At 53.3% G+C, this 21,622-nt stretch overlaps 1 protein-coding gene across 4 annotated transcripts in view; it reads left to right on the forward strand.

Annotated features, from left to right (window-relative positions):
- Window positions 1-18,102, forward strand: part of LOC140396049 (arylamine N-acetyltransferase, pineal gland isozyme NAT-3-like) — a 99,982-nt gene extending 81,880 nt beyond the window's left edge. For 2 of the 4 annotated variants that reach the window (XM_072484129.1, XM_072484128.1), the window contains one exon: window positions 17,173-18,102. In XM_072484129.1, coding sequence (XP_072340230.1) covers window positions 17,178-18,002 — 825 coding nt within the window. In that variant the 5' untranslated portion in view covers window positions 17,173-17,177 and the 3' untranslated portion in view covers window positions 18,003-18,102. Of the gene's footprint in view, window positions 1-87; window positions 107-150; window positions 304-17,172 lie in introns of those variants that run through there. The other 2 variants (XM_072484131.1, XM_072484130.1) reach the window with 2 other exon arrangements.
- The last annotated feature ends 3,520 nt before the right edge of the window (window positions 18,103-21,622 follow it).

The raw sequence follows: 21,622 nt of genomic DNA on the forward strand, positions 1-21,622 counted from the left end.
AGAGAGAGAGCTGCAATGATGAACCGGGGCCTACAAGCTCTGTCGGCTGTTAAAATGAGGAAATAGGAGCAGGCAGCAGTCTGTGAAGTTTGATCACATGATCACGGTGAGTTCAGACTCCGTCCCCTGACCGCGCCTCCCTGAGACACGTCCTGCCCCATCCAGGAACCTTGCTGAAGGGGCAGGGTTGAGGGTGGGGGCAGTCGAGAGGGCCGGGAGGAGGTGGGGCATATCGGGGACATCCGAGATCCAGCCAAAGGGGTCTAAAATTCACAAGGGCTGCGCCTGAGGACAGCCACAACAGTGAGTGAAGATCACACAGAGCAGTGTTTGTAACTGGAACCTGGAAGTGAGAGACAGAGCAAGAGACAGGCCGAGAGAGGGAAAGAGACAGGGACAAAGAGGGTGAGAGAGAGAGAGAAAGACAGAGAGAGAGAGAGAAAGACAGTGCGAGAGAGAGACAGAGAGAGAGAGAAAGACAGTGTGAGAGAGACAGAGAGAGAGAGAAAGACAGTGTGAGAGAGAGACAGAGAAAGACAGAGAGAGTGGGATGGAGGGACAGAGAGACAGGGACAGAGAGAGAGAGAAAGAGAGGGAGGGAGACTGAGAGACGGACAGAGAGAGGGAGAAACACAGAGACGGAGAGATAGAGCGAGAGAGAGTCAGGGAGGGAGACAGGCAGCGAAAGAGACCAAGAGAGAGAGACACACAGAGACACAGAGAAAGACAGAGAGACACTTAAAAACATAGAGACAAACTGGAACAGAGAGAGCGAGACAGGGATAGAGAGAGACAGAGACCGAAAGAGTGAGACAGGGAGGAACAGAGAGAGCGAGACAGGGATAGAGAGAGACAGAGACCGAAAGAGTGAGACAGGGAGGAACAGTGAGAGGGAGACAGAAAGAGACAGAGAGAGTGACTTAGAGAGACCTTTTGGCATGATTTAACAAACTGGAAAGAAAGTTCCAAGGTGAACGTGTTTAGCCGTGTGTTTCTCCGTGCTTGCAGTACCGCTAAACACATGGCTATAAAACGACACTCGGATGAGATAGAATCATAGAATTTACTGTGCAGAAGGAGACTATTCGGCCCATTGAGTCTGCACCGGCCCTTGGAAAGAGCACCCTACTTAAACCCACACCTCCACCCTAACCCAGTAACCCCACTTAACCTTTTTGGACACTAAGGGGCAATGTATCATGGCCAATCCACCTAACCTGCACATCTTTGGACTGTGGGAGGAAACCGGGACACCCGGAGGAAACCCACGCACACACGGGGAGAACGTGCAGACTCCGCACAGACAGTGACCCAAGGCCGGAATCGAACCTGGGACCCTGGAGCTGTGAGGCAGCAGTGCTAACCACTGTGCCACCACCTGCCACCCTTGCTAGGACCCTCCGTGGGGTGCCCAAAGGGGTGCCCTGAGGGCCCCCGATCCCCTGGGACTCACCCACAAGTACCATTTGTCTGGTCCCCATTTGTGGAGATCAGTACTGAACGACGCTCGCTGATGTCTCTGTGGCGAAGGAGTTGTCTCGGGAATCTGCACATTGAAGTGAGACTCGCTGTCTCGCTCTAATATGCAGATTTGCCTGAAAGTGATCCCGGCCACAACGGGTGGGAATTACATCGCAACGTCTTGCGAGATTGTGTTGGATCTCGCGAGATGTTGCAAGTCGGGTAGATCCCGGGAGCTCCGTCTTCTATCAGCCACGCTGCTCCGCGGAGAGAGGGAGAAAGAGAGAGAGACAATGCAGGAGTGAGAGAGACAGACAGACAAGGGGGAGAGCGAGAGAGATAGACAGAGGGAGAGTGTCAGAGACAGAGACTGACAGAGGGAGGCAGAGAGATGCAGAGAGAGAGACAGAGAGAGAGGGGGAAGAGAGAGAGAGAGAGACAATGAGGGAGAGAGAGACAGAGAGAGAGACGTAGAGAGAGACAGAGCATTAGAGCAAGACCGCGAGATAGAGGGAGGTAGAGAGACCCAGAGTGAGAGGGGGATGATGTGTTGGGTGTTCTGGATCCGTGGAACACATACAGGCCACCAACACTTAAAATAGTACAACACTATTTTATTAAGTTAGAAACTGTTGAACATACTTTCACTGTGGGTTAACACGATGTTAGATTAAACTAAAGACCTATGCCTGTCCGAACCAGTCTATGCACTCAGCACATGGTGAAGATCTGTGCTGTAAGCTGTAAGCTCTGTCCTTGTAAGGAGGCTGCATCCCGAATGAGTGGGAACTCTGATGCCCCCTATCTTTATAGTGAGTGTGCTCTAACTGGTGATTGGCTGCGGTGTTGTGTGTGTTGATTGGTCCCACTGTGTGTCCATCAGTGCGTGTGTATCTGCACCGTGATATACTGGTGTATATTATGACATCCCCCCTTTTATAAAAGAATGTATGTGTGTGGCAATAAATAATGTGTGGTGAGAATATTCCTACGTGTGGGGTGCGAAGACATATTTACAGGACTACGTACATGAGAACTAAGCTATTTACATGGGAAGGTGCCTGGTGCAGAGAAGCAGTATGCAACAAGAGTAACGAGATCAACACTATATACAAACCAGGGAAACGATCAAACGAAGCAACAAAACAATTCAGAGAGTCCATAAGTCCGCAAAGTTCATAAATTTCGTCTCTGAGGTGGGCGACGAATGTTGTTGACCGCCTCAAAGGTGGGGCGAGAGCCGCCGGTTCAGGAGCGGGCTGGACTGCGTCAGAGTCAGGGGGAGGCAGAGTGACAGGGAGCTCTGCATAGTCCGTGGCAGGGTCAGCAGGAGAGCGAGGCGACACTGGAGGGTCACGTGGCGAGCGTGGAACGAGACGAAGGGCGCGTCGATTGCGGCACAGAATAGAGCCATCCGGTAGACGGACCAGGAACGAGCGGGGGGCCACCTGCCGAAGGACAACAGCGGTCGCAGACCAGCCCCCATCCGGAAGATGGACGCGGACGTTGTTATCTGGAGCCAGAGCAGGGAGATCAGCTGCACGGGAGTCATGAGCCGCCTTGTGCTGTGCACGAGACAGCTGCATCCGGCGAAGGACCGGAACGTGGTCGAGGTCTGGGACATGGATGGACGGCACCGTCATCCTCTGGGTACGACCCATGAGCAACTGGGCTGGCGACAGGCCAGTGGACAGTGGGGCGGAGCGATAGGCCAGCAAGGCGAGATAGAAATCGGACCCAGCATCGGCAGCCTTGCATAGGAGCCGTTTGACTATGTGGACACCCTTCTCCGCTTTGCTGTTGGATTGGGGGTACAGGGGACTGGATGTCACCTGGGCAAAATTGTACTGCCTGGCAAAGTTGGACCATTCAGTTGGCGAAGCAGGGGCCATTGTCCGACATAACCGTGAGCGGGATGCCGTGTCGAGCAAAGGTTTCTTTACAGGCACGGGTGACTGCAGACGAGGTTGTGCAACCGTATCACCTCCGGGTAATTCGAAAAGTAGTCCACGATCAGGACATAGTCTCTACCCAGCGCGTGGAACAGGTCGATGCCCACCTTGGTCCATGGTGACGTGACCAACTCATGGGGCTGTAGGGCCTCACGTGGTTGGGCCGGCTGGAAGCGCTGACAAGTGGGGCAGTTGAGCACTGTGTTGGCTATGTCCTCATTAATGCCGGGCCAGTACACTGCCTCTCGGGCCCGTCGGGGGCACTTTTCCACGCCAAGGTGGCCCTCGTGTAGTTGTTCCAGGACAAGCTGGCGCATGCTATGCGGGATGACAATGCGGTCCAGTTTCAGGAGAACCCCGTCTACTACCGGCAGATCATCTCTGACGTTATAGAATTGAGGGCATTGGCCCTTGAGCCACCCGTCCGTTAGGTGGCGCATGACACGCTGTCGCAAGGGGTCAGCCGCCGTCTCGCGGTGAATTTGGACGAGACGTTCATCCGCGGCAGGTAGATTGGAGGCCGCGAATGCCACATGGGCGTCAACCTGGCAGACAAATCCCGCTGGGTCACATGGAGTGTTGACTGCCCTGGAGAGAGCGTCAGCGATGATGAGGTCCTCCCCTGGGGTGTATACCAGCTGGAAGTCGTATCGCTGGAGCTTGAGAAGAATACGCTGGAGGTGAGGTATCATGTCGTTCAAGTCTTTCTGTATTATTTTGACCAGCGGGCGATGGTCGGTCTCGACGGTGAACTGAGGAAGTCCGTAGACATAACCGTGAAACCTAACCACACCGGTCAGAAGGCCCAGGCACTCCTTTTCTATCTGCGCGTAGCGCTGCTCCGTGGGGGTCATGGCGCGTGATGCATCTGCAACGGGGGCCGATGATGAGGCCTCATCACGTTGAAGGAGCACTGCCCCAATGCCGGAGTGACTGGCATCGGTCAAAATTTTTGTCTCCTTTGCTGGATCAAAGAAAGCTAAGACCAGGGCCGTGGTCAGTTTTGCTTTGAGTTCTCTCCATTCGCGCTCGTGGGCAGGGAGCCATTGGGAGCCTGTCGTCTTCCTGACCAGGTTCCTGAGAGCCGTGGTGTGAGAGGCGAGGTTAGGGATAAATTTCCCTAAAAAATTGACCATGCCCAGAAATCGGAGGACCACCTTCTTGTCCTCTGGTGTTTTCATAGCTGTGATGGCAGCTACCTTGTCCGCATCCGGCTGCACACCCAATTGGGAGATGTGGTCCCCGAGGAACTTGAGTTTCGTCTGACCAAAAGCGCATTTGGCCCAGTTGAGGCGGAGGCCATGCTCATGTATACGTCTGAATACGCGCTGGAGGCGACTATTCCTGCATGATTATGTCACCAAATGATTATGTCATCGACATAGACGCGAACAGCTTCAATACCTTCCATCATTTGTTCTGTAATCCTATGGAACACTTCCGATGCAGATATGATCCCAAACGGCATCCTGTTGTAACAATATCTGCCAAATGGGGTGTTAAATGTGCAGAGTTTCCTGCTGGATTGATCGAGCTGGATTTGCCAGAATCCTTTTGAGGCGTCGAGTTTGGTGAAGAGCTTGGCGCGAGCCATCTCACATGTGAGCTCTTCGCGCTTGGGAATTGGATAATGCTCCCTCATGATATTGCGATTCAGATCCTTGGGATCAATGCAAATTCTCAATTCGCCGGAAGGCTTTTTTACACATACCATGGAACTGACCCAGTCGGTCGGTTCCGTGACTTTGGAAACCACCCCTTGGTTCTGGAGGTCCTGCAGCTGCTGCTTGAGGCGGTCCTTAAGGGGTGCTGGGACCCTGCGAGGTGCGTGCACCACAGGCGTGGCATTCGGTTTTAATAAAATCTTGTAGGTGTACGGGAGCGTGCCCCTGCCCTCGAAGACGTCGCGGTACTGGTTGATAATGGCGTCGAGCTGCACCCTGAAGTCAGTGTCCTGAAAGGCAGACGCGTCAGCAGGAGAGAGAGAGAGTGAACTCTCTGAACTAGGTTCAACAGCTTGCAGCCTGCGGCCAAGCAGGGAGGCTTTCCAGGAGCCCACGATTTCAAAGGGAAGGATGGCTGTGCGTGACCTGTGCGTCACTTCGAGCTGACACGAGCCGCTGGCAGCAATGGCATTGCCATTATAATCTAATAGCTGGCAGGCTGATGGGAGGATGGCTGGTTTGACACAAAGGCTTTGGAGGTCAGACCGCGCAATGAGATTGGCGGAGGCACCAGTGTCCAGGCGGAATCGTATTTGGGACCGGTTGACCGTAAGGGTGGCACACCACTCATCGTCCGGATCGATGCTGTATACCGATAGAGGCTGGATTCTTTGCTTCGGGGACACCCTGTTTTTTGTAACGATACCGACTCGAAAAGGCGCCTTCGGGTCCTCGGTGTCAATAACGGGTAGTGGGTCCGCATCGGACTCGGTGACCGTGGGTTGAATGGCCCGGACATTCCTGCGAGGCTGGCTGGAGCGATACGAATTGGAGTTTCTGGTAAATGGTAACCCTGACATTGCTGCTCTGCATAAAGCAGCATAATGGCGGGATTTGGCAGGGCATTGCCGCTTTAAATGGGCGGAGCCACAGTTGCCGCACGTTGTAACATCAGTACGCTCACTGCGCCACCGCGCATGCGCGGTGCGGTCGTACGTGGTGCGCGCCTGCGCAGTACGTTCGTCAACGTCGCCGTCCCGTTCGGTGCGCACAAGCGCGGGAGTCCGCGAAAAGCGCGCGAAATGGCCGCCCTCATCCAGGCTGAGGCCCTGGAGTTACTCGATTGCTTGGACCCGTTCTGCCTCGTGGGGACCTTGCCGCACCATTTCAGCCGCTTGGATGTGGGAATACCGACTAGTGGCGTGTTCGTGTAGCACGCAGGTCTCGATGGCGGTCGCTAGGGGGAGCTGCTTTACCTTGAGGAGCTGCTAGCGTAGGGGGTCCGACTGAACACCAAAAACGATCTGGTCGCGTATCATGGAGTCGGAAGTGGGTGAGAAAGGATTGTAAAGGTTCATCCTTACCCTGCAAACGCAGTTGGAACACGTAGCGCTCAAAACTTTCATTCACCTCGATGTTGCAGTGACTGTCAAACTTAAGGAGGACCGTCTTGAATTTTGATTTATCTTCACCATCAGCAAAGGAGAGAGAATTGAAAATGTGGATGGAATGTTCCCCGGCCGTGGATAGGAAGAGACCGATCTTCCTGGTGTCTGAGGCAGCTTCCCGGTCTGTGGCTTGCAGGTAGAGTTGGAAGCGTTGTTTGAATATCTTCCAGTTGGCCCCGAGGTTACCGGTGATGCGGAGCGGCGGCGGCGGGCGGACGCTGTCCATTTTGCAGGATGACGGAATGCTGGCGGAAGGCAGATCACTTGCAGGTAGGTCTCAGAAGTTCTAACATCCCTCAACTCCTGGTACCATGATGTGTTGGGTGCTCTGGATCCGGGGAACACATACCGGCCACCAACACTTCAAATAGTGCAACACTATTTTATTAAGTTAGAAACTGTTGAACATACTTTCACTGTGGGTTAACACGATGTTAGATTAAACTAAAGACCTATGCCTGTCCGAACCGGTCTATGTACTCAGCACATGGTGAAGATCTGTGCTGTAAACTGTAAGCTCTGTCCTTCTGGACTTCCGGGTGCGGCGATGACCAGCTGAGTCGCAGGTTTCGGCAGCTCCCGGTGGAACGGACTTTTGGGCTCTTAATAAGAGCCCCAACGGCAATTTTAACGGCTAGAAGCACTGTGCGGTAAACCAGAAGGGAATCCCCCCTGGAAACGGATGGAAAAAGGAGAGGGAAGTGGCCAGATTGCAGTGGATCCTTTGGAGCAGCGGCAAGGAAGGCAAGCAAGAACCAAGATGGCGTCGGAAGGTGGCAGTTTAACATGGGGCCCTGAACAACAAGAGTTTTTGAAATGTTGCGTGGAAGAACTTAAAAAGGAAATGAAGAAGGAGCTGTTGGCCCCGATATTACAGGCGATCGAAGGGCTAAAAGATGAGCAAAAGACCCAGGAGCGGGAGCAGAGGGTCGTGAAGGCAAAGGTTGCCGAGAACGAGGACGACATACAGTGCCTGGTGGTGAAGACGGAGATGCACGAGGCACACCATAAACGATGTGTGGAAAGACTGGAGGTGCTGGAAAACAACGCAAGGAGGAACAACCTGAGGATTCTTGGTCTTCCTGAAGGTGTGGAGGGAGCGGATGTCGGGGCATATGCGAGCACGATGCTGCACTCGTTAATGGGAGCGGAGGCCCCGACGGGTCCGTTGGAGGTGGAGGGAGCATACCGAGTGATGGCGCGAGGACCGAGAGCAGGAGAAATTCCCAGAGCCATAGTGGTGAGATTCCTCCGTTTTAAGGACAGAGAGATGGTCCTTAGATGGGCAAAGAAAACTTGGAGCAGTAGGTGGGAGAACGCGGTGATCCGCGTATATCAAGACTGGAGTGCGGAGGTGGCGAGAAGGAGGGCGAGCTTTAATCGGGCCAAGGCGGTGCTTCATAAAAAGAAGATAAAATTTGGAATGCTGCAACCGGCAAGACTGTGGGTCACATATCAAGGGAGGCGCCACTACTTTGAGACGGCGGATGAGGCGTGGACTTTTATTGTGGAAGAAAAACTGGAATAAGCGGGTTATTAAAAAAGAACGTTTGAAACAAAGTGGTGGGGCGAGTATGGGGGGCGAAGAGGGGGGAAAAAGGGGGGGAAAGATGAGTTTTATGTTATTAATCCTGCGATGCGGTAACTTTTCTCTCTTCCACAGGTGGTGGTGGAGGGAGGAAGGGAGGTGGAGGAGATGGGGCGTTGGCCATGGGGGGCGGGGCCAAAAGGGAAGCGCGGGCTTTGTTCCCGCGCTATGATAATCATGGCGGGAATAGGGAAGCAGGAAGGAGGGGGCGTCGCACGGTGCGAGCCGAGGTCACGGGGGAAGCCAAGGTCGGCCAGAGTTTGCTGACTACTGGGAGCAACATGGGGGGTGTAACTACGCTAGTGGGGGATCTAGCGGGGGGAGTGGGAGGGGGGAGTTACTGGGTTGCTGCTGCTGGGGAGAGGGGGGAGCCGGAATGGGGGCACCGCCTGGGGGGGACACAGCTGCGTGGGAACCGGGTGAGGAGCTGGAAAAAGGGGATGGCTAATCGACAAGGAGGGGGGTAAAAAGCCCCCCAACCCGGTTGATCACGTGGAATGTGAGAGGGCTGAACGGGCCGATAAAGAGGGCACGGGTACTCGCACACCTTAAGAAACTTAAGGCAGACGTGGTTATGTTACAAGAGACGCACTTGAAACTTATAGACCAGGTTAGACTACGCAAAGGATGGGTGGGGCAGGTGTTTCATTTGGGGCGAGATGCGAAAAACAGGGGGGTGGCTATACTAGTGGGGAAGCAGGTTATGTTTGAGGCAAAGACCATAGTGGCGGATAGCGGGGGCAGATACGTGATGGTGAGTGGCAGATTGCAAGGGGAGGCGGTGGTCTTGGTAAACGTATATGCCCCGAACTGGGATGATGCCAATTTTATGAGGCGCATTCTAGGACACATCCCGGACCTAGAGGTGGGAAAGTTGGTAATGGGGGCAGATTTTAATACGGTGCTGGAGCCAGGGCTGGACAGGTCGAGATCCAGGACTGGAAGGAGGCCGGCTGCAGCCAAGGTGCTTAAAGATTTTATGGAGCAGATGGGAGGAGTAGACCCGTGGAGATTTAGTAGACCAAGGAGTAAGGAGTTTTCGTTTTTCTCCTATGTCAACAAAGTTTATTCGCGAATTGACTTTGTTGTTTTGGGAAGGGCGTTGATCCCGAAGGTGAGGGGGACGGAGTATACGGCTATAGCCATTTAGGATCACGCTCCACATTGGGTAGACTTGGAGATAGGGGAGGAAACAGGAGGGCGTCCACCCTGGAGAATGGACATGGGACTAATGGCAGATGAGGAGGTGTGTCTGAGGGTGAGGGGGTGCATTGAAAAATACTTGGAACTCAATGATAACGGGGAGGTCCAGGTGGGAGTGGTCTGGGAGGCGCTGAAGGCAGTGGTTAGAGGGGAGCTGATATCAATAAGGGCACATAAAGGAAAGCAGGAGAGTAGGGAACGGGAGCAGTTGCTGCAAGAACGTTTGAGGGTGGGCAGACAATATGCGGAGGCACCGGAGGAGGGACTGTACAGGGAAAGGCAAAGGCTACACGTAGAATTTGACTTGCTGACAACGGGTACTGCAGAGGCACAATGGAGGAAGGCACAGGGTGTACAGTACGAATATGGGGAGAAGGCGAGCAGGTTGCTGGCCCATCAATTGAGGAAAAGGGGAGCAGCGAGGGAAATAGGGGGAGTGAGGGATGAGGAAGGAGAGATAGAGCGGGGAGCGGAGAGAGTGAATGGAGTGTTCAAGGCATTCTATAAAAGATTATACGAAGCTCAGCCCCCGGAAGGGAAGGAGAGAATGACGTGCTTCCTGGACCGGCTGGAATTTCCCAAGGTGGAAGAGCAGGAGAGGGTGGGACTGGGAGCACAGATCGAGATAGAGGAAGTAGTGAAAGGAATTAGGAGTATGCAGGCGGGAAAGGCCCCGGGACCGGATGGATTTCCAGTCAAATTTTATAGGAAATATGTGGACTTGCTTGCCCCGATACTGATGAGAACCTTTAATGAGGCGAGGGAAAGGAGGCAGCTGCCCCCGACTATGTCGGAGGCAACGATATCGCTTCTCCTAAAGAAGGAAAAAGACCCGTTGCAATGCGGGTCCTATAGACCTATTTCCCTCCTAAATGTAGACGCTAAGATTATGGCCAAGGTAATGGCAATGAGGATAGAGGATTGTGTCCCGGGGTGGTCCATGAGGACCAAACTGGGTTTGTGAAGGCGAGACAGCTGAATACGAATATATGGAGGCTGCTAGGGGTAATGATGATGCCCCCACCAGAGGGGGAAGCGGAGATAGTGGTGGCGATGGATGCCGAGAAAGCATTTGATAGAGTGGAGTGGAATTATTTGTGGGAGGTGTTGAGGAGATTTGGCTTTGGAGATGAGTATGTTAGATGGGTACAGCTGTTGTATAGGGCCCCGATGGCGAGCGTGGTCACGAATGGACGGGGGTCTGCGTATTTTCGGCTCCATAGAGGGACGAGGCAGGGATGTCCTCTGTCCCCATTATTGTTTGCACTGGCGATTGAGCCCCTGGCCATAGCATTGAGGGGTTCCAGGAAGTGGAGGGGAGTACTCAGGGGAGGAGAAGAACACCGGGTATCTCTGTATGCGGACGATTTGTTGTTGTATGTGGCGGACCCGGCGGAGGGGATGCCAGAGATAATGCGGATACTTGGGGAGTTTGGAGAATTTTCAGGATATAAGCTGAACATGGGGAAAAGTGAGCTGTTTGTGGTGCATCCAGGGGAGCAGAGCAGAGAAATAGAGGACTTACCGTTGAGGAAGGTAACAAGGGACTTTCGCTACTTGGGGATCCAGATAGCCAAGAATTGGGGTACATTGCATCGGTTAAACTTAACGCGGTTGGTGGAACAGATGGAGGAGGACTTCAAGAGATGGGACATGGTATCCCTGTCACTGGCAGGGAGGGTGCAGGCGGTTAAAATGGTGGTCCTCCCGCGATTCCTCTTTGTGTTTCAGTGCCTCCCGGTGGTGATCACGAAGGCTTTTTTCAAAAGGAGTGAGAAGAGTATCATGAGTTTTGTGTGGGCCGGGAAGACCCCGAGAGTGAGGAAGGGATTTTTGCAGCGTAGTAGGGATAGGGGGGGGGGCTGGCGCTACCGAGCCTGAGTGAATACTACTGGGCCGCCAACATCTCAATGGTATGTAAGTGGATGGGAGAAGAGGAGGGAGCGGCGTGGAAGAGATTGGAGAGGGCGTCCTGCAGGGGGACTAGCCTACAAGCTATGGTGACGGCGCCGTTGCCGTTCTCACCGAAGAAATACACCACAAGCCCGGTGGTGGTGGCTACATTGAAAATTTGGGGGCAATGGAGACGGCATAGGGGAAAGACGGGAGCCTCGGTGTGGTCCCCGATAAGAAACAATCATAGGTTTGCTCCGGGGAGAATGGATGGGGGATTTGGAACATGGCAAAGAGCTGGGGTAGTACAATTGAGAGATCTGTTTGTAGATGGGACGTTTGCGAGTCTGGGAGCGCTGACCGAAAAATATGGGTTGCCCCAGGGGAATGCATTCCGGTATATGCAACTGAGTGCTTTTATGAGGCAACAGGTGAGGGAATTCCCGCAGCTCCCGACGCAGGAGGTGCAGGACAGAGTGATCTCAAAGACATGGGTGGGGGACGGTAAGGTGTCAGACATATATAGGGAGATGAGAGACGAGGGGGAGATTATGGTAGACGAGCTGAAAGGGAAATGGGAAGAAGAGCTGGGGGAGGAGATTGAGGAGGGGATGTGGGCTGATGCCCTAAGTAGGGTAAACTCAACGTCCTCGTGTGCCAGGCTAAGCCTGATACAATTTAAGGTGTTACATAGGGCGCATATGACTGGAACACGGCTTAGCAAATTTTTTGGAGTAGAGGATAGGTGTGCGAGATGCTCGAAAAGCCCAGCGAATCACACCCACATGTTCTGGTTATGTCCGGCACTACAGGGGTTTTGGGTGGGGGTGACAAAGGTGCTTTCGAAGGTAGTGGGGTCCAGGTCGAACCAAGCTGGGGGTTGGCTATATTTGGGGTTGCAGAAGAGCCGGGAGTGCAGGAGGCGAGAGAGGCTGATGTTTTGGCCTTTGCGTCCCTAGTAGCCCGGCGCAGGATACTGTTGATGTGGAAGGAAGCCAAGCCCCCGGGGGTGGAGACCTGGATAAATGACATGGCAGGGTTTATAAAGCTGGAACGGATTAAGTTCGTCCTAAGGGGATCGGCTCAAGGGTTCACCAGGCGGTGGCAACCGTTCGTCGAATACCTCACAGAAAGATAGAGGGAATGGAAGAGAAGAAGACAGCAGCAGCAGCCCAGGGGCGGGGGGCGGGGGGGGGGGGGGGGGTGAGGAACCAGAGGGATTCTCAGGGATGTTAATATATAAGTATAATATGTATAGGTTGTTGTTATAAATAATTGTATATTGGACTGTTAAAACATATTTTTGGAGAATATTTATCTGGATCAAGGCAGTTGCCATTTAGTTTTGTTTTTGTTTATATATTATTTATTTCTTGTTTATAAAACTGGCCATTGTTATTTATATTGTTATATTACTATGTAAGGGATACACAATGCACTGTGATGGTTGGCCAAAAATTTTCAATAAAATATTTTTTTTAAAAAAACTCTGTCCTTCTGAGAAGCTGCATCCCGAAAGAGCGGGAACTCTGATGCCCCCTGTCTTTATAGTGCGTGTGCTCTAACTGGTGATTGGCTGCGGTGTTGTGTGTGTTGATTGGTCCCACTGTGTGTCCATCAGTGTGTGTCTGCACCATGATATACTGGTGTATATTATGTCAGGGGAGAGAGAGAGACGGAGGGAGAGACAGAGAAAAGACAGAGAGTGAGAAATACAGAGAGAGAGACAGATAGTGATAGAGGTAGAGACAGAGGGAGAGACAGGGAGAGACAGAGGGAGAGACAGAATGTGTGTGTAGACTGAGAGAGCGTGCATGTTTGTGTGAGAGTGTGCGTGAGAGAGAGAGAGAGAGAGAAACGTAAGTGGTGTGGAATAGAAATGGAGATGGAGAGGGCCAGATAGGCAGAGTATGAAATATGCAGAAGAAGTGAGAGTGAACATGCGGGGGAATGCAAATGAAAATGAAAGAATGGGCAGAATGTGAGTCAGGAGGAGAGAAAGTGAGTGAGAGACAGAATGAGCCATTTACAGTGAATATGTGTATTGCTAAATGGATCCAGGCCGATTGGGGAGTGACAAAACTGGACACAATTATCTATCAAACTAGGTGTATTCACAGGATGCAGCCTCACATGCCGCACTGTCAGAGGGTCAGTGCTGAGGGAGTGCCGCACTGTCAGAGGGTCAGTATTGAGGGAGTGCCGCACTGTCGGAAGGTCAGTGCTGAGGGAGCGCCGCACTGTCGGAGGGTCAGTACTGAGGGAGTGCCGCACTGTCGGAGGGTCAGTACTGAGGGAGCACCGCACTGTCGGAGGGTCAGTACTGAGGGAGCACCGCACTGTCGGAGGGTCAGTACTGAGGGAGTGCCGCAATGTTGGAGGGTCAGTGCTGAGGGAGCTCCGCACTTTTGAACTGTTCCTAGTAACTAAGTTCTATTGTTGGAACGGAAATATGTTTATTTGTTACTCTGCATTATTGTATGTTTTGTATATAAATTGCGCTCCCTCAGTACTCACCCTCCGACAGTGCGGAGCTCTCTCAGTACTGACCCTCCGACAGTGCGGAGCTCTCTCAGTACTGACTCTCCGACAGTGAGGAGCTCCCTCAGTACTGACTCTCCGACAGTGCGGAGCTCTCTCAGCACTGACTCTCCGACAGTGCGGAGCTCTCTCAGTACTGACCCTCCGACAGTGCGGAGCTCTCTCAGTACTGACTCTCCGACAGTGCGGTTCTCCCTCAGTACTGACTCTCCGACAGTGCGGAGCTCTCTCAGCACTGACTCTCCGACAGTGCGGAGCTCTCTCAGCACTGACTCTCCGACAGTGCGGAGCTCTCTCAGTACTGACTCTCCGACAGTGCGGAGCTCTCTCAGCACTCACCCGCCGACAGTGAGGAGCTCCCTCAGTGAGTACGGTCTCCTAGTTATGTGATTGTCGCACATTGATGATCCCTGCGAAAAGCTGATGAGTGACAAGTAACAATCGTGCCCCCCAAGTGCCAGACAATGACCATCCCAACAAAAGAGAATGGCACGCCTTGGCATTCAATAGCATTACCATCGCTGAATCCCCCACTATCAACCCCCTGGGGGTTACCATTGACCAGACACTGAACTAGACCCAGCCATACAAATACTGTGGGTACCAGAGCAGGTCAGAGGCTGGGAATCCTGAGGAGAGTAACTCACCTCCTACTCTCCCTAAAGTCTGCAAGGACACAAGTCGGGAGTGTGTCACTTGCCTGGATGAGCGGCGGCTCCAACAACACTCGAGAAGCTCGACACCATCCAGGACAAAGCAGCCCCGCTCGATCGACACCCCATCCACAGACATTCACTCCCTCCACCACCGACACACAGCAGCAGCCGTGTGTACCGTCTACAAGATGCTCTGCAGCGATTGGCCAAGGCTCCTTCAACAGCACCTTCCAAACTCACCACCTCTACCATCTAGAGGGACAAGGGCAGCAGACACACGGGCAACACCCACCGCCGCCTGCAAGTTCCAAACCCCACACTCACCATCCTGACTGGGAAAGATATCGGCCTTGGGGGGGTGCAATCAACATGAGGCTACATGGATTGGCCTTACTATATTGTCCCTTAGTGTCCAAAGATGTGCAGGTTATGTGGGCTTACAGGGATAGGGCAGGGGAATGGGCCTGGGTTGGTGCACTTTCAGAGGGCCGGTGCAGACTTGATGGGCCGAATGGCCTCCTTCTGCAGCGTAAGGATTCTATGACAGTCACTAATAAACCCCAGTAGGAAATTCAGCAGAAACATCTTTACCAGAGAGTGGAGCAATGGCTGATATATTTCTGGGTCAGGGTACTGAGGGGCGGAGGGCATTTCCTGTGCGTCTGCTGCCCCTTGGCCTTCTAGGCAGTCGAGGTGGTGGGTTGGGAAGGTGCTGTCGAAGGGGTTCTTGGTGAGTGGCTGTAGCCCCGGAGAATATGGAACCTGATCCTGTGGGGAGTGAACAATATCGAGACCGGTGCAATGGAGGGTGTGGTAAAATGGACAGAGGCCTGAATTTTAGGCCCGAAAAAAAGATTGAACACTCTAAATCAAGAAATGGACATTTTAAATCAAACCACAGTCAACTCCGGGCAGGCCTGGGAATTCAAACTTGGCAAAGTTTGAATATTCTGAACACAGACAGACTGTTGTCTGTTGAAAGTTCCTAAAGTGTCCAACTCTACTATCACAGCAGGCAGCCCATTCCACACCCTGACCACTCTCTGAGTAAAGAACCTACCTCGGACATCCCTCCTTTTTCTCCCACCCCGAACCTTATAGTTATGCCCCCTTGTAACAGCTACATCCACCCGAGGAAATAGTCTCTGAACGTCCACTCTACCTATCCCCCTCATCATCTTATGTCAACAGACATCAGGAGATTATTGGTCCCATTCAAATGGATCGATTGTTGTGGATTGCCCAGATAAAGCTAGACTCTCTGGCACCCAGTTACCGCAAATGGGGTAAGGTGACGTGCGAACAGTGCACCGAGAGATGGATCACTGAGAGTGGGGTCCTGGTATCCTGCAGAGTTGTAATCGGCAACTCCATTGGGTGTCACAACTCCCGCCCTGAGACCTCATTGGCTGAGGGCCAGAGAACTTTCTGGAAAGGCACGAAGAGGGGTATAAAGATCGACCACCCAGGACCCTCCCCAGCGAAGACTGGACGCAGAGGTAGCAGCGAAGATTGGACGACAGACCAGATGGAGGAAGGAGCCAGCGAGCGAGACCCATCTTCCTGGTCGAAGGCCCTGAGACAACCGAAACTCAGAGAATTGGAGCCGCAGCTCGATTGAGTTCATCGGCGTGGGTAGCGTTAAGAATCTTGGGAGTGTTATTGTTGTTTGGGATAATTTAAAGGGGGGGGGGGGTAACTGTTTTATCGTATTTAATAATAAATTTGATTGATCATCCCCTTGTGCAGTTCTGGTCACCTCATTATAGGAAGGATGTGGAAGCATTGGAAAGGGTGCGAAGGAGATTTACCAGGATGATGCCTGGATTGCAGGATGGGTCTTATGAGGAAAGGTTGAGGGAGCGAGGGCTTTTCTCTTTGGAGCGGAGGAGGATGAGAGGCGACTTAATAGAAGTTTATAAGATGATGAGGGGGATAGATAGAGCGGACATTCAGAGACTATTTCCTCGGGTGGATGTAGCTGTTACAAGGGGGCATAACTATAAGGTTCGGGGTGGGAGAAAAAGGAGGGATGTCCGAGGTAGGTTCTTTACTCAGAGAGTGGTTAGGGTGTGGAATGGGCTGCCTGCTGTGATAGTGGAGTTGGACACTTTAGGAACTTTCAAGCAGTTATTGGATAGGCACATGGAGCACACCAGAATGACAGGGAGTGGGATAGCTTGATCTTGGTTTCGGACAATGCTCGGCACAACATCGAGGGCCGAAGGGCCTGTTCTGTGCTGTACTTCATAGAATTTACAGTGCAGAAGGAGGCCATTCAGCCCATCAAGTCTGCACCGGCTCCCGGAAAGAGCACCCTACCCAAGGTCCACACCTACACCCTATCCCAGGTCAACACCTACACCCTATCCCCATAACCCAGCAACCCCAGCCAACACCGAGGGCAATTTTGGACACTAAGGGCAATTTAGCTTGGCCAATCCACCTAACCTGCACATATTTGGACTGTGGGAGGAAACCGGAGCACCCGGAGGAAACCCACGCACACACGGGGAGGATGTGCAGACTCCGCACAGACAGCGACCCAAGCCGGAATCGAACCTGGGACCCTGGAGCTGTGAAGCAATTGTGCTATCCACAATGCTACCGTGCTGCCCGTACTGTTCTCTGTTCTATTGTATTTGTCCTTTGTTCATCTCGCAAAGAATGACACCTGGGTTAAACGTTTGAGAAACGAGCTGGTCAACATGTCTGAGGTTTTTCAAATAACAGTGGTAAAAGTTCCCCTTTGTCTTTCTGTTTCAGAGAGGATGGACGTGAGGAAGTACCTGGCCAGGATTGGTTACCAGGGTCCCACCCAGCCCTCGTTGGAAAACCTGAAGGCCATACACGAGCGTCACATTCTGTCAGTGCCGTTTGGCAGTCTGTCCATCCACTGCGGGGAGAGGATCGTTCCCGAGGTGCCGCTGCTGTACCGCAAGATCGTGGAGCAGCAACGGGGAGGCTTCTGCTACGAGCTCAACGGCCTGTTCTCCTGGCTCCTGGAGGAGCTGGGCTATCGAGTCAGCCTACTGAGCGGTCAGGTGCGCAACACCTTCACGGAGCACTTTGGGCCCCCCTTCGACCACCTGGTGCTGCTGGTGGAGTTCGGCGACGGGCGGAGGTGGCTGTGCGACGTGGGCTTCGGGAACGCCTTCCGGAAACCGCTGCCCCTGGAGGCTGGGAGGGCGGAGAGACAGGACAACGGGGTCTTTGGCCTGCACGAGGAGGGGGGTAGCTGGGAGCTGCGCCGGACACCCCCGGGAGGCAGTGCAGAAGCCACGCTCTACAAGTTCACCCTGGAGGGGCAGAGACGGGAGGACTTCCGTCCCATGTGTGAGTACCACCAGACCTCCCCGAGCTCCATCTTCTTCTGTAAATCCTTCTGCTCCCTGCACCTCCCCGGGGGCATGATCACCTACATGGGCAAGAGGCTGATCACCACTGAGTACACGTCTGAGAGAGAGGAAAAAATCACCACACAACTGACCGAGGAGCAGATTCCGCACACCCTGAAGGAGAGGTTCGGCATTACGCTGAGGAACAAGCTGATTCCCAAAGACCAGGACATCGTACCCCCATCAACGGATTTCTGAGCAACTGGCGGGGAAACGGTGTGGGCAAGAGGGTGGAGTTTCCTCACCTGCTATTCCTGTGAATGAATGATTAAAGTAAAAGGATAGTACGCACATCGAATACAGGTTGTCCCGGCGTCTTTCCATCTCACTCCCTCCGCTGCTGATCCTAAAGCGGACGTGAGAGGTTAACGCACTGGGAAATGGGAACAGTCCAGGGTTCACGCACTGGGAACCGCACTGGGAAATGGGAACAGTCCAGGGTTAACACAGTGGGAACCGCACTGGGAAATGGGAACAGTCCAGGGTTAACACAGTGGGAACCGCACTGGGAAATGGGAATAGTCCAGGGTTAACACGCTGGGGACCGCACTGGGAAATGGGAGCAGTCCAGGGTTAACACACTGGGAACCGCACTGGGAAATGGGAACAGTCCAGGGTTAACACACTGGGAACCGCAGTGGGAAATGGGAACAGCGCAGGGTTAACGCACTGGGAACCGCACTGGGAAATGGGAACAGTCCAGGGTTAACACACTGGGAACCGCACTGGGAAATGGGAACAGTCCAGGGTTAACACACTGGGAACCGCAGTGGGAAATGGGAACAGCCCAGGGTTAACGCACTGGGAACCGCACTGGGAAATGGGAACAGTCCAGGGTTAACACAGTGGGAATCGCACTGGGAAATGGGAACAGTCCAGGGTTAACGCACTGGGAACCGCACTGGGAAATGGGAACAGTCCAGGTTTAACAGACTGGGAACCGCACTGGGAAATGGGAACAGCCCAGGGTTAATGCACTGGGATATGGGAACAGTCCAGGGTTAACACACTGGGAACCGCACTGGGAAATGGGAACAGTCCAGGGTTAACGCACGGGGAACCGGACTGGGAAATGGGAACAGTCCAGGGTTAACGCACTGGGAAATGGGAACAGTCCAGGGTTAACGCACTGGGAACCGCACTCGGAAATGGGAACAGTCCAGGGTTAACACACTGGGAACCACACTGGGAAATGGGAACAGTCCAGGGTTAACGCACTGGGATATGGGAACAGTCCAGGGTTAACACACTGGGAACCGCACTGGGAAATGGGAACAGTCCAGGGTTAACGCACGGGGAACCGCACTGGGAAATGGGAACAGTCCAGGGTTAACACACTGGGAATCACACTGGGAAAGGGGAACAGTCCAGGATTAACGCACTGGGAACCGCACTGGGAAATGGGAACAGTCCAGGGTTAACGCACTGGGAAATGGGAACAGTCCAGGGTTAACGCACTGGGAACCGCACTGGGAAATGGGAACAGTCCAGGGTTAACACACTGGGAACCGCACTGGGAAATGGGAACAGTCCAGGGTTAACACACTGGGAACCGCACTGGGAAATGGGAACAGTCCAGGGTTAACACACTGCGAACCGCACTGGGAAATGGGAACAGTCCAGGGTTAACGCACTGGGAATCGCACTGGGAAATGGGAACAGGCCAGGGTTAACACACTGGGAACCGCACTGGGAAAGGGGAACAGTCCAGGATTAACGCACTGGGAACCGCACTGGGAAATGGGAACAGTCCAGGGTTAACACACTGGGAACCGCACTGGGAAATGGGAACAGGCCAGGGTTAACACACTGGGAACCGCACTGGGAAAGGGGAAAAGTCCAGGATTAACGCACTGGGAACCGCACTGGGAAATGGGAACAGTCCAGCGTTAACACACTGGGAACCGCATTGGGAAATGGGAACAGTCCAGGGTTAACGCACTGGGAACCGCACTGGGAAATGGGAGCAGTCCAGGGTTAACACACTGGGAACCGCATTGGGAAATGGGAACAGTCCAGGGTTAACGTACTGGGAAATGGGAACAGTACAGGGTTAACACACTGGGAACCACACTGGGAAATGGGAGCAGTCCAGGGTTAACACACTGGGAACCGCATTGGGAAATGGGAACAGTCCAGGGTTAACGTACTGGGAAATGGGAACAGTCCAGGGTTAACACACTGGGAACCGCACTGGGAAATGGGAACAGTCCAGGGGTAACACACTTGGAACCGCACTGGGAAATGGCAACAGTCCAGGGTTAACGCACTGGGAACTGTCCTGGGAAATGGGAACAGTCCAGGCCTAACACACTGGGAAGTGAACTGGGAAATGGGATATTCCAGGGTTAACTAACTGGGAGCCGCACTGGGAAATGGGAACAGTCCAGGGTTAACGCACTGGGAACTGTCCTGGGAAATGGGAACAGTCCAGGCCTAACACACTGGGAAGTGAACTGGGAAATGGGATATTCTTGGGTTAATTCGCTGGGAACCGCACTGGGAAATGGGAACAGACTAGGCATAACACACTGGGAAATGGGAACAGTCCAGGGTTAACGCACTGGGAACCGGACTGGGAAATGGGAACAGTCCAGGGTTAACACACCGGGACCCGCACTGGGAAATGGGAACAGTCCAGGGGTATCGCACTGGGAACCGCACTGGGAAATGGGAACAGTCCAGGGCTAACGCACTGGGAACCGCACTGGGAAATGGGAATGTTCCACGGTTAAAACATTGGGGACCGCACTGGGAAATGGGCACAGTCCAGGGGTAACGCACTGGGAATTACACTGGGAAATGGGAACAGTCCAGGGTTAACGCACTGGGAACCGCACTGGGAAATGGGAATAGAGCAGGATTCACGCACTGGGAACTACACTGGGAAATGGGAACAGCCCAGGGTTAATGCACTCGGAATCGCACAGAGAAATGGGAACAGTCCAGGGTTAACACACTGGGAACCGCACTGGGAAATGGGAACAGTCCAGGGTTAACACACTGGGAACCGGACTGGCAAAGGGGAACAGTCCAGGATTAATGCACTGGGAACCGCACTGGGAAATGGGAACAGTCCAGGGTTAACGCACTGGGAACCGCACTGGGAAATGGGAACAGTCCAGGGTTAATACACTGGGAAGTGAACTGGGAAATGGGATATTCCACGGTTATCGCACTGGGAACCGCACTGGGAAATGGGAACAGTACAGGATTAACGCACTGGGAACCGCACTGGGAAATGGGAACAGTCCAGTGTTAACACACTGGGAACCGCACTGGGAAATGGGAACAGTCCAGGGTTAACACACTGGGAACCGCATTCAGAAATGGGAACAGTCCAGGGTTAACATACTGGGAAATGGGAACAGTCCAGGGTGAACACACTGGGAACCACACTGGGAAATGGGAACAGTCCCGGCCTAACTCACTGGGAAGTGAACAGGGAAATGGGATATTCCAGGGTTAACGCACTGGGAACCGCACTGGGAAATGGGAACAGTCCAGGGAAATCGCACTGGGAAATGGGAACAGTCCAGGGTTAACACACTGGGAACCGCACTGGGAAATGGGAACAGTCCAGGGATAACACAGTGGGAACCGCACTGGGAAATGGGAACAGTCCAGGGTTAACACAGTGGGAACCGCACTGGGAAATGGGAACAGTCCAGGGTTAACGCACTGGGAACTGTCCTGGGAAATGGGAACAGTCCAGGCCTAACACACTGGGACGTGAACTGGGAAATGGGATATTCCAGGGTTAACTCACTGGGAACCGCACTGGGAAATGGGAACAGTCTAGGGATAACGCACTGGGA

This window comes from Scyliorhinus torazame, chromosome 19 (assembly GCF_047496885.1).
Source record: "Scyliorhinus torazame isolate Kashiwa2021f chromosome 19, sScyTor2.1, whole genome shotgun sequence".
In the NCBI taxonomy this organism is placed as follows: Eukaryota; Metazoa; Chordata; class Chondrichthyes; order Carcharhiniformes; family Scyliorhinidae; genus Scyliorhinus; species Scyliorhinus torazame.